Source organism: Oryzias latipes, chromosome 21 (genome assembly GCF_053564925.1).
Source record: "Oryzias latipes strain Hd-rR chromosome 21, Olatipes_Hd-rR_3.1".
Classification (NCBI taxonomy): Eukaryota; Metazoa; Chordata; class Actinopteri; order Beloniformes; family Adrianichthyidae; genus Oryzias; species Oryzias latipes.
Window position 1 is genome coordinate 5,007,977 of NC_136257.1, and position 18,480 is coordinate 5,026,456.

General features: G+C 41.3%; 1 protein-coding gene across 2 annotated transcripts; it reads right to left on the bottom strand.

Moving 5' to 3' along the window:
- Positions 1 to 73: 73 nt before the first annotated feature.
- Positions 74 to 18,280, bottom strand: LOC101157014 (putative ribonuclease ZC3H12C). Of its 2 annotated transcripts, none has more exons than XM_023951145.2 (6): positions 17,811 to 18,280; positions 8,728 to 9,589; positions 6,460 to 6,599; positions 6,149 to 6,383; positions 5,023 to 5,129; positions 74 to 3,656 (listed from the first exon to the last, which is right to left on the bottom strand). In XM_023951145.2, exons 2-6 carry the CDS (start codon positions 9,498 to 9,500, stop codon positions 2,257 to 2,259), a joined length of 2,655 nt encoding a protein of 884 aa, XP_023806913.1. In that variant the 5' UTR covers positions 9,501 to 9,589; positions 17,811 to 18,280; the 3' UTR covers positions 74 to 2,256. The 2 variants fall into 2 exon arrangements, with proteins under 2 accessions (XP_023806913.1, XP_078795250.1); XM_078939124.1 differs by lacking the exon at positions 17,811 to 18,280 and adding an exon at positions 11,037 to 11,170.
- Between the last annotated feature and the right edge of the window lie 200 nt (positions 18,281 to 18,480).

Genomic DNA, 18,480 nt, shown 5'->3' on the forward strand with positions numbered 1-18,480 from the left:
ACAAATGAGATCAGTCTTACCTCATTAGTAACATTAACACACATGAAGACACAAAGCAAATATTCATTCACAATCAGTTTCAAAAACAGCTTTTAATGGAAACAATTTATACTGACAACCACATAAATGTTCCCACCAAACCTCTGGGGATTATTAAAAAAAATACATGTAGTTTTTGATCCTGCAGACAACACCAGCACACAGTGCTAGACAACCAGACCTTAAAAAAAGACAATAAACTGTGAACTTGTGGTTTAGTTGTGAATCAACTTCCTGTTTTTGATGGCCCTTACTATGAGGCGTGTCACAGTTTACCTTAAGGCTTTTAACACATGCAAAAAATGAAAATACAGTGACACCAAACATTTGCATTTTTTTTTTAAAACCTCTCTCAATCTGACTGATGTGAAAGACGCTTTATCATCATTAACACAGTGGCTAACTTTTATTTCTTTGATAAAAGAAGAAGAAAAAAAAGTTTTTTTCTCCAAAATTTCCCTTTAAAGTATCCATTAAGTTTAAAAAAGGGGATGCAATTTTATAACAGTACCATGCATCTAAAGAGGAGAGGAATCCTGCAAAAATAGACTTTTTCGTATATTTATAAATGGCCATTTAGAGGTTTAAATGATACAATTTGCATCAACAAAGAGAGGAATCGTCCCACTGCTTGAAATGAATTTTAGCTTATTTAACCTGTTTTTAGTCAAACAGACAAATAAATACCAGCTGAGCCCTTTAATCAACGTTCCACTCAATCAATCCAGCTCATGTTAAGTTATGTAAAGACTGTGGAAATACCTAAAGAACAAAATGGACAGCACACATTAGGGCAAAAATAGCAGTTTGGATTGTTGCAGGATAATTATTTAAAGCTGAAATATGGCACTTTGATTATGTTACATTCAAGCTTTTATACCTGGATTTCACAGCTTCCTGGATGTTTTTTTTTTTTGGTTGTGCTTGTGTTTTGTGATGCTTTCACATTTGACACGAAGTTTGCTAATAAGGTAAACCGTTAAAGATGAACTACTTAAAACAGAAACACCCCAAAAATATGTTTTTTTAATGTGTTTATCACTATAATTTGACGTATTTAATGATAAAAAAAAGGAATATTTATTTATTTATTTTAACGCCAAGATTTAAATTAGTTGGGAAGTTCACTGATGAATGATGCAAAGGTTTAAAAATGATTTTCACTGTATCCATGTGTTTGAATTTAAAATGTAAAACTGAAAAATGTTTGCACATATAATTGATGGGTCTAAAATTGTTAAATGTTTGCGCACACACAAAAAAAATTACAAATAAAACTCAGCAACACAGACATCAACGCATTCAAAAATCAATAAATTAACATAAAATAAATTAAAAACACTTTTTTCAATCCCTCCTAAGCAGTTTGGTGTATCACACCAGTTTACTACAATTGAGAAGGTCATTGTGATATAAAAACAATTTAAATCTAAAAGTTAAAGCACCATGAAGTCAGCTGACGGCGCTAACAGAGCAGACGTGGTGCATCTTGGGTGGTAAAGAACAGCCCGGGGTTTTTTAGGTGGAGTTTTTGCTGTTTTCTTCAGAGTTTCACTTCCCTGTGGGGAAAATCCACAAAATCTCACGACAAATGATCTGCCACCTGTCAGCAGAGGCAAGAACATGTTTTTTTTTCTTCTCCGTCTCCTTCTTCCAGCATTAAATATGCTACAGATATGTTTATAATCTGACAGATAATGTCACACCCAACGTTCACATTACCGTAACTTTAAAAAATATATATATTTTCCCCCATCAAGAAAAACAACCTTGAGAAATACCCTGATAATGATTGCCCTGTTAAAAAAATATAATAAATAATAAAACAAAGAGGGGAAAAGAACTAAAAGTGCAAAAACGTAAGCATTTCAAAACCTAAAAAATAACATATAAATAAATTAAAAGGCAACAAATAATTAAATCACATTGAAAAATGAAAACCCAATAAATGCCACCTGACGCCCATGGTGATGTACTTCACAAATGAAAACAGCTCTTTTTTGTGGAAAATTCAAGTTTCTTTACATTTAAGTGCTGAAAAATCAGGCATATTTTTTTGAAAATATGGCAGTTTTGGGATACCTCTTCACAAAAATAGTAATTTATGCTAAAACGTCCCTGCAGTATAAAAAAAACAACCTTTTTTTTTCACTTTAGCACGATTATTATAAGTACCATTAATAACCAGCAAAAGAGGAAAATGTCACTTCATCCTCATTACATACGTTGTAATTTTTCCATCAAAATTGCAGCGGCGAGTTCTTGAGCGTCCATCACGTGAGGGTTCCTGGTCATCACTAACTTCACCAGATCTGGAGGGAAAATCCCACACAAGTTGTCAAACATCCTCTCCCTGAGGTCCCGGTAGTGACCGGAGGCTGCGGGCCCCGAACGCGGGGGCGATGGAGGCAGGGGGCTCTGTGGGAAAAACTGCAAACTTGCCTCCGCCAGAGTGCGGGGCGACGTCTGCTGGCTCCACTGAGACTGCCAAGTCTTCCCGTGAACTGGTGGGAAGCTCTTGTAGGAAAAAAGGTCGTAGCAAGTCTTGGGCACTGGCTGGTAGTTTGAACCCCAGTGTATCTGATGAGGAGGCTGTTGGTTTAACCTCAAATCCTTTCTTCTTAAGTAAAGCGGTGAACCTTCATACATTTTTGAGTCCTGAAACTCTCCTTCCCTCCATAGGGAGGCCATGGGATCGCGCCGCAGAGGAGAACCGGCCGTGCTTGTTTGGGTTGAATAGGGAGTTGGTTCCATTGGAAAACTGCTAAGCCAGGGTTGCTGGTGCTGGGATGTCGGATGAGGTGGGATGTAGGTTGGGGTGGTCTTCAGGGGAGACGTGTGAGGGGTAACCGAAAAAGAAGGCTCATCGGAGCTAAAGGCCTGCGGTCTTGGTAATGTTTTAGGACGTGACAAGCTGCGAGGCGAGTGCTGGTTGAATCCCGGAGATACCTGCGTAGCAGGATGAGTGTACAGGCTACCAAATCTGTGATGGTGGCAAGAGCGGTCATGGTGGCATTTGAGGCCATGATCTGAAGTGTTGTCAGGAGAGAAAGAGTCAGATCCATCACTGCTACCAACTGATGGATGTAAAGCTGCTCGCAGGTCAGTCGACAAGAGGCATTCTGGGGTTTTTGGCATCATAGCACTCAATCCTGAATAGGCCTTCATCAGGGGGCTGTACCCCACTTTTGGGGACTCCGACCTGTGATAGGCTTCAACCTGGCTTGAAGAGTTTGCTCCAACAAACCTGGGGCCTTTACTATCTCCTGCAGGAAGCTCCCATAGTTCCAGATATCCTGCTGAAGGGGTAGGACGGCCAATGCTGCCGTCACTTCCTCTACGGCCTTTTACTTTGGAATAAGCTTGTAGTCCATCCTCCATGAGGTCAGAACAGGAACCCCAAGGACTGTGGTCGGGCTGTCTATTGGCCTGTTTTGTTTCAGCTTCAGCCGTTTCTTCAGTTTGGCTTTTTACAGACAGGGCTTGCTCCAGCAAACCTCTGGAAGCTACGGAAATTTTGGCGCTGGCTCGGAGCTCATCGGCCACAGACCGCTGGGGATGGCTGCCCCTTTCTGGATGGTAAAACTTACACTTATGGCCATAGGTGCACTTCTTGCCTGAAATAAAAAACAGGAACACGTTAGAAAACATTGGAATTTTCTAATGTTTTTGTAATCCTAATCTGATTTTGAGGTGCTGAAGGTGACTTTAAAAAAATGAGTAAATTGAATGACTAGCAAGCTAAAATGTTCGAGAGATTCCTGTTTAGTGACAGTGAACTGTAAACAACGTTTACTCTGGGCATGTGGCACATGTTCAAGAATGGTGCACACACTTGGTGCAAAATATCAAAGTGGTGCAAATCTTCTGAATCTTTCTTAAGGTTTTCATTTTTTTCACAGCTCTATTCCGATATAGAAAAAGACTTGGTGTCCGGCAGGACATTCCTCCTCTATGATCAATTTTCAAATGGATGGCACTCTCAGGAATCAAAAGGGGCGGCATGCGTATGGCACTACCTGGTCCGAATCCCTGATTGATCGACCTGGATTAACTTTCAATGCACGCTCTAAGGCCACACATCTCGTACATAGTGCCAAAAAATGTAGTAGAAGTATTTGTAGCCACGCGTGAACACAACAGTTTTCCACACGGAAGTCCGAAAAGCGCATTTACACACATTTACAGTCTTTTTAATGAAAGTAGTGCATAGCTGAGGGCGGTGTGAACGTAGCTTCACTTAACAATCCCAGAGCAAATTTGAAAGATTTTTGTGTTTCTTTCCATCCTACTTTAACCCTTTTGCCATCTTGTGGGGTCAAAATGACCCCACCCTTACATTGTTCTCCCTACCATGACAAAGGTGGATAAAGGTGGAAAGATTTCATGTAATCCATGGACACCAGTGAAGATCACAAATCATTGAAGAAAAAAGGTTCAGAGCACTGTCTAGTGGGTCTACATGACCCAACTCCCAGTGTCAAAGTGCCTAGGATAGCACAAGGTATTAAAAGAAATGAACAACTTTCCAAAAGTTGGCATTTTTCTGATGATGGAGGCCAAATATTTAGACAATTAAGCCTAAAATTGTGTTGCTGAGTGTTTCTTTATTCAATTTGTTTAACAATTCCTGCTTGTAAAAGAGCTTATTTGTAACATGAAAAATACACTGGGCGGGCCACAAGCTCCCTGCTCCAAGCTCTCAGCAATGGGGAGGGGAAGGGGGGCGGGCTTGCTCTGAGCCAAAGTCCTGCCCACAGCTAAGAGTGGAACTTCTTATAAACTCCCGCCTGCCGCCCTGGAGAAACTATGTCCCAGAAAACAACACAGGCATGATCATAGCTAAAAGATCAATGGGAACACCTTGAAAATAGATCAAAAGATAATCGTGGAGGGACTTTAAATAAAAGGAAGGACACTTCATTTTTTAGTTTACAGAAAGCATGATTTGCCCCCCCGGGGCCCCCAATTGTGCCTCCTTACCATAAGGACATGGCTGCCTTCTATGTTCAGGAAAAACAGGCCTCTTCCTCAGGAAGTTCTCCAGACTCGGCCCGTGGCGCCCGAGTGGGTCGTCCGGTGGCATGAATCTGAACACACAGATCACAAAGTCACAACCAAGAACTCTTTTTTTTTTAAACGTTACAGCTGGTTTTCTGGATAAGTGAAGATCACAAATCATTAAAGGAAAAAGGTTCAGCTCACTGTCTAGTGGGTCTAGATGACCCAACTCCCAATGTTAAAGTGCCTAGGATAGCACAAGGGTTAAAGATTAAAGATTGAATCCAGTGACCAGCATGAGGAGGAGGGGCCAGCCTGTTGTGGCTGTGCATGTTTTTATAGATGCTACTATGAATACTGATTGTTAAATGAAATAATTTGTAAATTGTTAGTAATATTTTTTTTCTGTTCAGTGGTGGTGAAGTGTTTAGGACTTTTACGTCACAGTGAGAAGGCTCTGGTTCAAATCCATACCGGTTTCTGTGAAGTTTACATGTTCTCCTTGTGTGGGTTTTCTTTGGTTTCCTCCCACAGTCCAAAAACAGGTTTTATATGTTAGTTGATGTATTGTCCCTCGGTGTAAATGTGAGTCTGTGCCACCGACTGGGGGCCTGTCCAGTCGCTGGGAACCCTGTGACCCCAGAGGGGATCAAGCAGGTTTGGACTGCTTTTCCCATCAATCCTCAATCATTCAATTCACCCAACAGAGTCAGAGTCTGGACTGGAGAAGCTCTTTGGTGGGAAAAGACACCATCTTTTTTACAGATACAGCTCTGCAGTTCATCCATAGAGACCTGTCCCAAGTGTGGCACCATTGCTTTTCTACAGTTATAAGATTTAGGACCCATTTTTAAATAATAATCAACCAAACGCAAGTCTTCTTACTTTTTACACTATGATAAAAACAAAACAGAAAATCCTGCTTCAGGATTCAGGATTAAAAAGGTAAAACGTTAGCATCTTTTTTTTTTATGTTCTGGGATTTTCTTTCCAAGTATTTCAGCACACTAACAAACACGACTTTGTTTTTAGTTTTTTTTTATAGCATTTCTACAGAAAACATTGCATCATTGTCTCTTTAACTTGATGTTTGGTGTGCCTTGCTTACTTGTCGTTCACAAAGGAGTACATCAGTAAGCGTTCGTCAATGAATTTCTTCCACTCCGGCTTCTCATTGGCCAGATCCCTGTAGTTGTCGTTGGAAACGATGATGCCATCTGATTCGTAGGCCAGTTTGACAATGAATCGGTCGTCATAGCAAACCACGCGGCGGCCCTGCACGCGCCGTGACGGCGTGAAAACCAGGATCTTCTCTTTCTCCAGCCTCCGCAGGATTTCCTGGTCTACAGGAGGAGAGGGTGGAGAAGTGGCTGCAGAGCTCTTCTGGGTGTTCCATGTTCAGGTGTTCAAAACCCTCACCTGTGATGAGAGCGTCAGGACGCGACTGCTCTTTCCTCCAGGCCGGCACAAACACCGTGACATCTCGGTGGCCTCGCCCAAAGAACCAGTCGACGGCCAGCTGGATGCCTTGGCAGGAAAACACTTCCTTGTTTCCGTGACTGTTGGAGCAGAATGAATGAAAAAGAACGTTCAAGGATGCTCTTGTGATTACACAACCAAACACCCTCTTATCTGGGGCAGGTTACCGGAAACAGGCAACTCAGAGTTCCAAGGTTAGTTGGGGAATTTAAAAAAGAAAATTAGGATAAATTTAAAAAAAAAAACCAATCATTTATTTCAATTTACCAATTTGTCCATATTTAATATTTTCCTCCTTTTTTTGATTTGCTCAAAAGTTTTATATAATCCTTTTCGTCTAAACACTTTGATAAGAGATCAAATACATCTGTCAATTAATTAAAAAAAACTTAAATAAAAAAGACACACGATGCTTTCAAATACATTCTGCTTTTAGAGAAAACCTTTTCCAAATGTCCCAGGGAGACTTACAGCAGATCATTCCTGCAAATTAAACTCATATTTCTTGCAGACAGAAGTCTGGATCCACCCATCTTCAGAAACCGCCAATCCCCTTTTGTTGTAATGGGGTTGCTGGAGCCTATCCCAGCTACTGTTGGGTGAAGGCGTTGTACACCTGAACTGGTCGTCGGACTGTTGCAGGGCCACACACTCACACAAACACCTATGGGTCAATTTTGAATCAACAGAACTGGGACATACACAACAAAACACACAACCTTCTGTCTCATTTTAGAAATCTAAACAAAGCAGTTAAAGAAAATGTTTGATAGGGGAAACCCCAAAATGAAGCAGAGACACCAATTTATTTGTGCTGATTTCCTGTAACATAGTAGCCCCTAAACCCACTCTTCTTCCTCTTTCAGCTTTTCCCATCAGGAGTCGCCACAGTGAACAAGTTGCATGGTAAAATGTTTTACACTGGATGCCCTTCCTGATGCAACCTTCTCAAAGCAACTGGGCTTGGGACTGGCACAGAGGGGAACAGCCCAGATTTGAACCCTGGTTTCACGGACGGAAGGCGCCGCAAACCAGCACGAGCTAAACCGGCTCCCTAGCCACTAAACCTACTACTATGATGGAATCAACCAGGATGAATGAGAGTCTTCATAGACAAATTTCCTGCAACCTTTTTCAACGTGGTGTTGGTTTAACGTTTGACTGCAAAAAAAAAAAAGACGTGTATAATTTTATTGCCTAGTATTTTTTCTTGCACCAAACACTAGTCGACTGCATTCAGTTTTGCAGAAACTCCTTAATCAAAGCCGATGAGTGTGTTCCTTCCCAGATTTGACTGATACAGTAACACCTCTGAGATTTACCTCATCTTCCTTCCATTGGGGCTCTAAGCTGTCCATCAACCTGCTGCATTCTGGGAAACTCCTGGGACATTTTTAAAGTGATTCATGTTGACTGAGTAAAATACTGGGGTTATAATGTACGATTATTTTTGAAGAAGAGAACAGAAGTAATATTGAGAAACAGTGTTTTTAACATAATTAAGACTTTTGCTATGAACTAATAGGTTGATAAAAAGCTGCATTTACAGACCCACTCCAAGGAAAATAGTGTTTTTTGCTCTTTCTAGCAGGATCTTGTGGCATTTTTCACATGATGAAGATCATATGTCCAAAAATTAATCATTCAAAGAGCTATTCAAATCGTGTGAAACAGGAGCAGACAAAGAAATGCTGTTTGATAAAGATTACATTTGTGACGTCAAAAACACGTTTTTTTTTTTTTTTTGGTCTGCTCCATTCTGATGCATCCGCCTGAACTGGCGTCTGGCTCAAAACTGGACGGCAGGCCAGCGCCAATACTGCTCGCCACTTCTGTTGCACCGCTTATGTTAGATTAGGGGTATGAAGGGCTGTAACCTTGCGGGAGAGCATGTGAACCGATGGTGACAGGAAGTGGGGGCGGGGTTGCTTTGCGCCAATCATGGTACCGGCCGCAACTGTTCTTTTCTAGTCCAAAACTATGTCCTAGAAAAACAACACAGGTTTTTTGTATTTTGGCTAAAAATGTCATAGTCATAGCTAAAAGACCACTTTTGCGAGGTATAAGGAGATGATCAGCGTGGGTCTTTAACAGCCAAACTTGTATAATAACAGTAATTAGACACTTTCAGATGATACTTTAATAGACTCTTTAAGCAGGAAGAAGAAATCTGTACATGTCATGTTTCTGTAAGTTTTGCTCCTTTACCTCATGGCCACGTTGCTTCCGTCCACGACGACGGGCCTTAGGTTGTCTTTGTCTTCCATCATGGGGGGCAGGGACACTAGCCGGCAGGAATCCAGTGAGGAGTTGGAGGAGGAAGAGGATGCCAAAGAGGTTGACGAAGACGATGACAGGGAGTGAGAGACAGAGCCTCCCAGCAGCTGCAGCTCCGTCTTTGTTCCCAGTTTCACCAGCTCTCCCAGGATGTCGTTGATGAGCGCATCTGGGCCCAGTTTCTTCAGAACCAGCAGCACCAGGTCTTCGGTGTAGCCTAGCTTGAGTGCAAACTCCACCTTGGTGCAGTAGTTTGTGATGCGGTCGGCAGGAGGGGATCTGTTTGTCTGTTGAGAGCCCCCCGGTTGCAGGGTCGATTCCAGGTCCAGCCTGGCCACTTGGCTGTCCGAGGAGGACTCTCCCCAGTGTTGCTGAGGCCTATCTTGTAAAGGTTTCTTGGACTCAGAACCGGGAGCAGCCTGAAGTCGCTCATCCTCGCTGTCAGAGATGGCGCTCTCCTCTGAAAAGTTACTGCAGCTGCTGCTGCTGCTGTAGTATGACCGAGTGCTCAGACTCGTGCTACTTCCACCAATGCTGCCACTGCTCTTATTAGGGGCACTTCCTCTGACCTGCAGGACCCCGGGGCTGGCTGCATGACTTGGACCAGCCTTCTGCAGGGCACCATCTACGTGGAGGTAATCCAGATCCAGCCCCAGGCTGAGGATGTGGCCTGTTCCATCCTCCAGATGGTCCTTCAGGCCCATGAAGCCCACTCATGCATCCAGGCCCAGGTCCTCCGTGTCCGCCTCGTGCCTGACACCGCCACTGGTGTTTTAACCCCTCCAAGCGCTTCCTGGAAAGAAAGTTCAGAGGTGAGCACAACAAACACACAATCAGGCGATAGGGAACTGAAGCACAACTTATTAAAATATTCAGTGAGCAGGAAAAAACCAAACTGACGACAAAATCAGCAGCCGGCTTCTATAAAAACTCATCAGGTGAGTGAGTGGTTTCCTCCAGCTGATGTCACACTTCAGCAGACTTAGTCAGTGGAAGAAAAACACAAACACACACAATGGAGTTGAGAATCGCCCTGCAGGTCATTCTGATGTGTAGACATGCTGGTACGTGAAGCGCCAATAAAATATGAAAACAATTGTTTGATACATTCAAAGGCACATTTTTTTAAAGATATGGTTTATGGTACATATGTTGCATCTAAAATGTTACGTCTTTGCTAAATATTATATAGTTTTCTGTGTTCTAACCTGAAATGACATGACATGAATAATGGCACAAGTCCTCGATCCACTCTGTTCCTAAAGCAAAGCAAACATTTCCAACATGCATATAAAAAAAACCATAAAATTAACCTGTGAAAACCTAGTTTATGGTATAAAACATTGAAACAAAAAGACTCAAGGGAATAAAAACCTTCAAACTGATTGAAACAAATACAAATTAAAACGAGACAAAAGTAGATGAAACAAAGAAAGAAACAGCACAAAACCATACAAACGTTTTTGGATCAAACTAAAAGCATTTGTCTTGAAATGAAACCTGAATTTTCCAACTTTGAGGGCAGTGTTAGAAGTTAAATTAATAGATAAATAGCAATTCATGACAATAAATTAATATAAAAGAGGGAAGAACTTGGAATGGCACAAGCTAACTAGACTCCCCACAGCCAAGTTACCCACTTTATTTTTGTGTGTCCACCCTAAAAATAACATATAGGGTCTCTAAATTCAAAGTGCCTTGTTGAAAGAGGTTTGTTTCTTTACAACACTTGAAATGGGCAACAAACCTGCAGCTTAAACTGATTGCACATAAAAAAATAAAGTTTATTCGTCCAAAAAGTGCACAAAGAGGAGGTTAATAATTCTAATGTAAAATGTCAAACTCCAACTGACTTTGAATTGTCATATTCTCTGACAGATCTATCTTCACTCTTTCTTTGCACTAAGCGACCTTTGGGAAGCTTCTTGAGAGCAGCAGCACGTATTGAGCTGAAACCATTGAACACATGAGTTTTTCACTCTTCCTTCCAACAAAAGAAGACCAGAAGATAAACAAGACAAGTCAAAAACAGAACAAAAAAGACAAAAATAACACCAAGAGCTGCAGCTTAGGTGAAATAAATATTAAAAGAAACAAAAAGTGGTTAACATTTATTGTTTTTTGGTCTTTTGTGATGCAAATAGTAACTAAGTGTTTAGCTGCATTTATTCAGTGATTTTTGTGCCTATAGGGTGATTGATGTCCTACTAACGTGATTTGATTGAAGAGGTAATACTTACATTTCTGGCTTTAATTCAAGGAGAAAAAGACTAGATTTGTACATTTAGAAGCAGAATACCAAAAGTGGAATACCAAAAAGGTACAAACTACAAAAAGCCCAAATAGACAAAGGAGGTTTTTTAAAAGAATTTCAGCACCCCCGAGTTGGGAGAGGGAACTGGTTCATTTCTATTTTCCTGTGGGTGGTGGTTGTGGTGCAGAGATAGAGGGGCCGACCTCTGATTGGAATGTCAAAAGTTCAGTTTCCACTTCACCCACACGTCATGGTGTTCTTGGGCAAAACACTGTACCCCACATGGTGGTCATATGTTGGCGTCATTGTTCGGCAGCGGAGCCGCCATCAGAGTATGTACGTGGGTGAATGGGACTTAGTTCTAATTAATAAGTATCCTGCTATATAAGAATACCCCCTTTTACTTTAAATATATTTTTTATTGTTTGGCACCTTGATCAGGTGCTGTTTTCAAATCAATTATGTTTCCTCAAGTTGAAGTATGCGATGCCCTCTCTTAAAACCCACTTTTTGAACTTGACCACAGTGAACTGGTTCCCTCTCTTTCTTTTATCTTACCACATTTTAATTGATTTCTTTGTGCACTTTTAATCTATTTTAATCCATTTTTAAAATGTTTTTATTTTATTACTCAGAATGTTGGGTCTGCATGGATAATTGAAGTGCTTTATAAATAAAGTTGATTATTATTACTATTATTTTTATTATTATTGTTTATGACCGAGTCCTCTTACCCTACTGCCATCGTGTTCGAGAAGATTTCTTTTGGATAAATAATTTTAAAGCACATGTTCTATGATTCAGATCCTATCAAAACTGTTTTTCTTTTTTATTTTGATCAGAGTAATGACCCTTGAAGCACCCTCATAGTGTGGCCTGCAGACTTTGAGTTTTTTTCAAAGCAAAAAAGTAGATGATTAAGTTATTAATCTTCTTAATGACCCATAAAAAAACATTTGTCTTCTACATTTTACAACTACAATAAATAATTATATTCCGGCTCTTCAGAAAGTTTCTCTGTCCTTCCATTTGTCTCAAAGCTCTGAGCCAGTTTGTTTATTTCTGTCACTGATGATGTTGTTTACATCTTTTCAATCCAACCCAAACCGCAGGCGACGGTTGGCGAGCAGTCATCCAACAGCTGTAATGACGGTGGTGAGGTGGACCTGCCAGTCGTGGCCTGGCTTCAGTTTTCTCTGAGACAACAAACAAGCACTCTTGGGTTTTAGGGGGGTTGTTTTGCTGTGGAAATACCCCTCCATGCAGAGTACTTTCAGAGCTTCAACCTGCTCCATGCACAGTGAGGGGAATGTTTCTGAGTCTCTGAAATGTTCAGAGCTATATTTGGATGAAGAGATCCGCTTAACCCTTGTGCTATCCTAGGCACTTTACAGTAACATTGGGAATTGGGTCATCTAGACCCACTAGACAGTGCTCTGAACCTTTTTTCTTCAGTGATCTTCACTGGTGTCCATGGATTACATGAAATCTTTCCACCTTTATCCACCTTTGTCATGGTAGGGAGAACACGCCAATGCAAGGGTGGGGTCATCTAAGATAGCGCAAGGGTTAAAGAGGCCGGCTGAAATCAAGTAAAACGTGTAGAAGATGCTGGTTTGCTTCTACAAATGCAAACCAACATCAATAATAATAATAAAAAAATAAACTGAATATCTTACAGTAAAATGTGGATGGCTTGTAAGAAAAATTAAATTTTTGGAAATGTAGATTCACACTACAAAATGGATTGACAGACAGACAGACAGACAGACAGACAGACAGACAGACAGACAGACAGACAGACAGACAGACAGAGAGAGAGAGAGAGAGAGAGAGAGAGAGATAGATAGATAGATAGATAGATAGATAGATAGATAGATAGATAGATAGATAGATAGATAGATAGATAGATAGATAGATAGATAGATAGATAGATAGATAGATAGATAGATAGATAGGGTCTTTAATTTTCCCTGAGGAAATTTTAAAATGGCAATCTACTGACAATCATAAAAAACACACATTACAGTTTTTTTTTCAGTCGCTTTAGTACAATTCTCAGATCAGAATGAAATTCCCAAAACTATGTGTTCAATCTTCACATCATGATGTCACTTGTGCACATCATATAAGCAGTTTCTCACTTCTTTAAACAAGTTGCAATTTCTTTGGTACATCCATGCAAATGATTATGTACAATTCTCTGCACTTTGCTGCATTGTCAATTGTTTATGTCATGTTGATCAAAATGTCTCATATAGTTCACTGTGCAATAGTCTTACGCTTCAAAACACCTAGTCATTAGTTCATCGTATAAGTCATTAACTGCAAAATGGTTGACCAAGTTGTCATAATGTGACAAACATATTTCGCTGCATTGCAAGAGAGGATGTTCGCTGTGATGTGGATGAGAAGTGTAGGAAGACCACACCAGTTCCTACTGCACTGCCTGTACTGTTGTACAGAATATTGTCCTATCTTTTTTTTCCCTTTGTGTTACTGTTTGCAGTGGGTTTTTTCTATGTTGGTATGACATGGTCTGTCAACAAACTACAATATGAACAATAAAAGTGTAAATGTGAATCTTGTCCAGTCTCTTGCAATCAAACAAAAAGGTGTAACTTACATTTTATAATAATTGTCATCAAAACTTTAGCCATAGTTTACATCAGAACCTCCCTCTAAAGTACACAGTTATATTGACAACATGACTAAGTAATTTGACTGTCTTGTACGTAGACAAAGACACAAGGACTTGACATTCTGATGGCACTGACATGTTCAATGACATAAAGACTTAGTTTTGAGAGATGAACTAAAGATTTTGAGCAAGTTACAGGCTTTTGCAAGAAATCCATAGTGTTTTGCTGTTTGTACAAATTGTTTTGAGAAATGCACACACGTATTTGCAACCTTAAATTCTGATCTGAGAATTGTACTAAAGCGACTGAGAAAAACTGTAAAACAATGAAGGTCAATGGTTTAAAAGTTAATAGATTAACCCTTGTGCTATCTTAGGCACTTTAACGTTGGGAGTGGGGTCATCTAGACCCACTAGACAGTGCTCTGAACCTTTTTTCTTCAATGATTTGTGATCTTCACTGGTGTCCATGGATTACATGAAATCTTTCCACCTTTGTCATGGTAGGGAGAACACGTCAATTTAAGGGTGGGGTCATCTAAGATAGCACAAGGGTTAAAAACAAAAGAATGAAAAAGACTGAATAGTGAGTAGTAAAGGAATTCGAACTCAACCTAGAACTTGTTCGCTACACGTTATCCTTGGAAACTTTGGACGGTGTGTACTCAAAGTCATTGCTTGAAACTCAGAAAAAATTGTTTTATAAATGTACATTTTTTATCCGGATCAGTCTTCGGTAATTGATTTAGTGCTGAGTGTTTACATGGAAATGTTCTGACCGCTTTAATGAGGAATCTCCTAAACTGAAACACCGGAAAGCAGCCCCCCCCCAAACGTCCCGACCCCCCGATGTCTAATCTGCCGGGCCGCAGTTTGTCATTCTGAATGCCACAAGAGAGCTGGAATAATTTAGTCCGCCACCAACAAAGGATGTACAAAGGGACGGAGTGAGAGTGAATCTGTGCGTGTTGTGGGGATGGGGTGTGTGTGTGGTGGTGGTGGTGGGGGGGTTGAAAAGTGTGTCTGGCCTGCCGTCCTTCAACAATGCAGCTGCCACCCAATCTGTCCCCCTGTGATGGAGGCATTGTTCTCCCCGGCTTGAGCAGCATGCACAGACGGAGGCTGGGGGCCTTTAAACCCATTCAACCCCCCACGCCCCCCCCCCCCCCCCCCTCCAAAAAAAATGCAGCCGCGTGCTCAGTAATGCGGCAGAGTCTGCAACATCAGACGCACAGACAGGATCTTTGCGGAGTCAGCAGAAATGACTGCCATCACAGTCAACACCGAACCCACAGTCTGGTTTTTTTTCTGTGACACCTCCTCAAGGCCAAAGCAACACACTTCACACACACCCCCGTCTGAAGAAAATTAAATATTCAACACCTAATTCACAACAAATCCTGATTATTATAAAATCAGACAGCTATTGTTTGACAAACACATGATACCAGCGATGTGTGAACCCAGATGAGCAGCAAAAAAAAAAACAGAAAAGGAGAGATGGGATTCAACACGTTTGCAGAAACCAGACATCCCAAAGAAGCTTGACAATCCTGATGTGGGTAAGGATTGAAGATGAGAAAATGTACATAGGCTTTCATAAAAACTAAGCATACATTTTTACCACTCAGGCAAGCCACTGCAAAAAAGGGGTAGCCAAAAATATGAAAAGAACACTACACATACGAAGAAAAACACTGGAAAGTAGTCAAATTATCTGTCATTTAACAAGAAATGTCCTAAAGAGATACCATATCTAGAAACAAAGAAGCCCATACAGGCATTCAAAATGGGAAAAATAGGCTAAAAAGGCTGTTAAATACTTAAAGTTGAATGTTGGACGGTCCAATAATGAGTAGATGGTTTGAACTGCAGTTAATTTTAAAAACAGTAACAAAAACTGGTGTAAGAAGTGGAAATGACCCATTTTAGGACAAAATGTGAACAAAATGAGAATATGATCTGAGTACGAGATATTATAAAATTAGACAGCTATTGTTTGACAAACACATAAAAAACACCATCAAATATAAAACTAGGACTTGTTCTTAGAACATAACTCAAACTTTTTGTTTCCAAAATGATAACAATAAGTGCCAGTCTAACATTTATTGAACTTTACAATAAATGTATTATTATATTTAATAATACATTCCTCGTTAATGAGTCAAAAATGCTGGACTGCTGACTGTGGGAAAAGCTCAGAAAGTGTAGAGCAAAGAGAAAACAACATCAAACCTGGTCAAAGAGCTCGACAAACAAAGTTTTAAATCTTTGCAAGTATGAAATAGTTTGCTGAACAAGTTAAAAAGTGTCAAAATGCGTGGATTTATGTTCATTGTGACTGGGAAAAGTGGCATTTGGATCTGATTAGTCTCTTTAAACAGCTTATGTCACAGAATGCATTTCTCCTGAGTCATGCATTGTTGGAATCTTTCCTCTTCTTTAGCTAATTTCTCAAACATTGGCCAGAATGGTCACATTTGGACCTGCAGGGGGTTTTTAAACCGCTTTGAATCCCTTTGGTTTGGGGGGGGACCTGGCTCTAACAGCTGACTCCACTGTGTGCATGAGATGTGCAGAAGGATGACTGAGCGATTCCCTCCACAGTGAGCAGATGCTGCATCCTCCACCTCAGTGACCCATCCTGCCCGCGCTGCCTCTGCACTGTGATCTGGGGGGTCAGCTCCCATGGGGGGGTGGTAGGGGGGCATGTGGAGAAAGATGAGCTCCCCTGAGGGCAGACCCCGAACGGTCCCTCAGGGCACGCCGCCGCCGCACGGCTGCCGTTCGCCGGCCGGGCCCGGCAGTGACCGAGTCTGATTTGGCGGAGGTCGCCAGGGTTTTGGAGGGGGGGGCAGGTTTTGGGGGAGTGGGGGTGGTACATGGGGGGAGGGAGGGGGAGATAACAGATGCCTGCTGAAGCCACATGGGACCTCCCTGAAAGCATTCACCTCCTCCTCCTCTCACTTCTTTGCTGCAACTGGTGGTGCCCAAATTCAGCAATACACATCAATGCTGTCTGTCTGGTGGGCAACCTCTGAGAGAAGGGGATTCTGGGTAATGCACTCATTCACCCTTAAGTTGTACAGACTGCAAGCCTTGATTGTGCATGATCATGACTACAGCCTAGGCAGGCGCGTAGTGACATGAACCACCAGTTTTGTCCTCAGTAGTTAAGCGGCTGCACTGACGGCTTCAGATGCTGTCAATAGAGAGGAAAAAAAACCGAAATTCCCCTCAGAAATCCCCCCATGAACGTCCTATTGATCACTTCTTCATGGTGTTTTTGTTCCTCTATTGATCACTCCTGATCTGGCTTCAGACTGGGATAATTGACACAAAAGCTTCCTCAAGTGAAATGCGCACTTCATGAAAAGTGACACAGAAAATAGTGGGGCTATGGGTTACTTAGGTGGCGTCCCGACATGATTCAAGATCAATGACGCACAAGTGGAACCACAATTCTCACTATTTTATCTAAACATGTCTGATTGGTTACTATATGTATGTCTTCTTGCTTGATAATTGAAGCATTAAAAATAACATCTATTTATCACCGTTATCTTACCATTAGTGAGTGCAGGATCAACAAAACATAACAGAAAAAAACAAAGATAAAAAAGAAAAGGTATTTTTCAGGTCAACTTCCCGGTTAACTTGGTGAAATTGATTTTTGTACTGTTTTTTGATTCACATTTATTCATTTTTTTTCCCTTCTAATCTATGGATGACTTTTTCAGAACTTTTTGCGGTTAACTGAACTTCGGTTTCTTATTTTTTATAGCTACATCAATGTGGAAAACACTTGATATCTTTACTTTGAAGTTTTATTTACTGACAGTGACAGTCGTGCATTTGGTTTGTCTAGTTTATAAGCTTAAATCTAACATTATTCTGCATTTTAGAGCAAAGATATACAATTACTCTGATTTGTGGGAACAGATTGCAAATATTTGAGTATTTGAATACTCATTTCAGCCCAAACAAATACTCAACTGTTCTGACAAAGGATTATGACTCACGAAAAGTAAATGCTCCTCTGTCCACAGCATACCTAATATTCAGAGATTCATGCAGAGCCAAATGAAGCAGACATGAAGGGGGAAGAGGACTTACCACACTGCTTTAACAGCAGCACGCCAACCAAACACAGAAAAGCCAACAACTCCTACAGTCGCTCTCCCGATGCCTCTTCTTTGGTCATCTCTGCAGCAAATCTCAAATGTGCAAAAAGAGTCAGTTTCCTAAAGTAGCCAGGGATGAAATAAACACAGGAAGCCCAGATTTGATTAAAAAAAAACGTCCTGGAAAAAGGTCAAAACAGTGACTTGCGAGCATCCACTGGAAAGGGAGAAAACCAACCAAAGTGTGAGTCTCCGGATAAAGTTAAACAGCAATCCCCAAAACAAAATCCACTTTTTTTTAGATTGCCAGACTGGGGTTTCCTGATGCTTCAGGCTCACCAGAGCGACTGACAACAGATGGAGTGTAACTCATCTACCGTCTCCTCCCCTCTGCTCCACGGGCCACAATCACATGCATCTCCCTTTCCTGTCTTCACCAAAGCCTCTTCTGTACAACACTTCAATCACACCAGCAGTGAAACCAAGATGTGGTAAAATGACCCCGCCCACTAACCCCCCCCCAGCTAAGCCTCTCAAACACACACATACATGGAGCATCGGCAGCCCATCCTCAGGCTGGAGCTGTGAATGGACGACAGGACATGAGCTGACAATGGTGAGGAGGGGGACACAAAGGAAGGCTCTCGGCGGGCGGGCAGCTG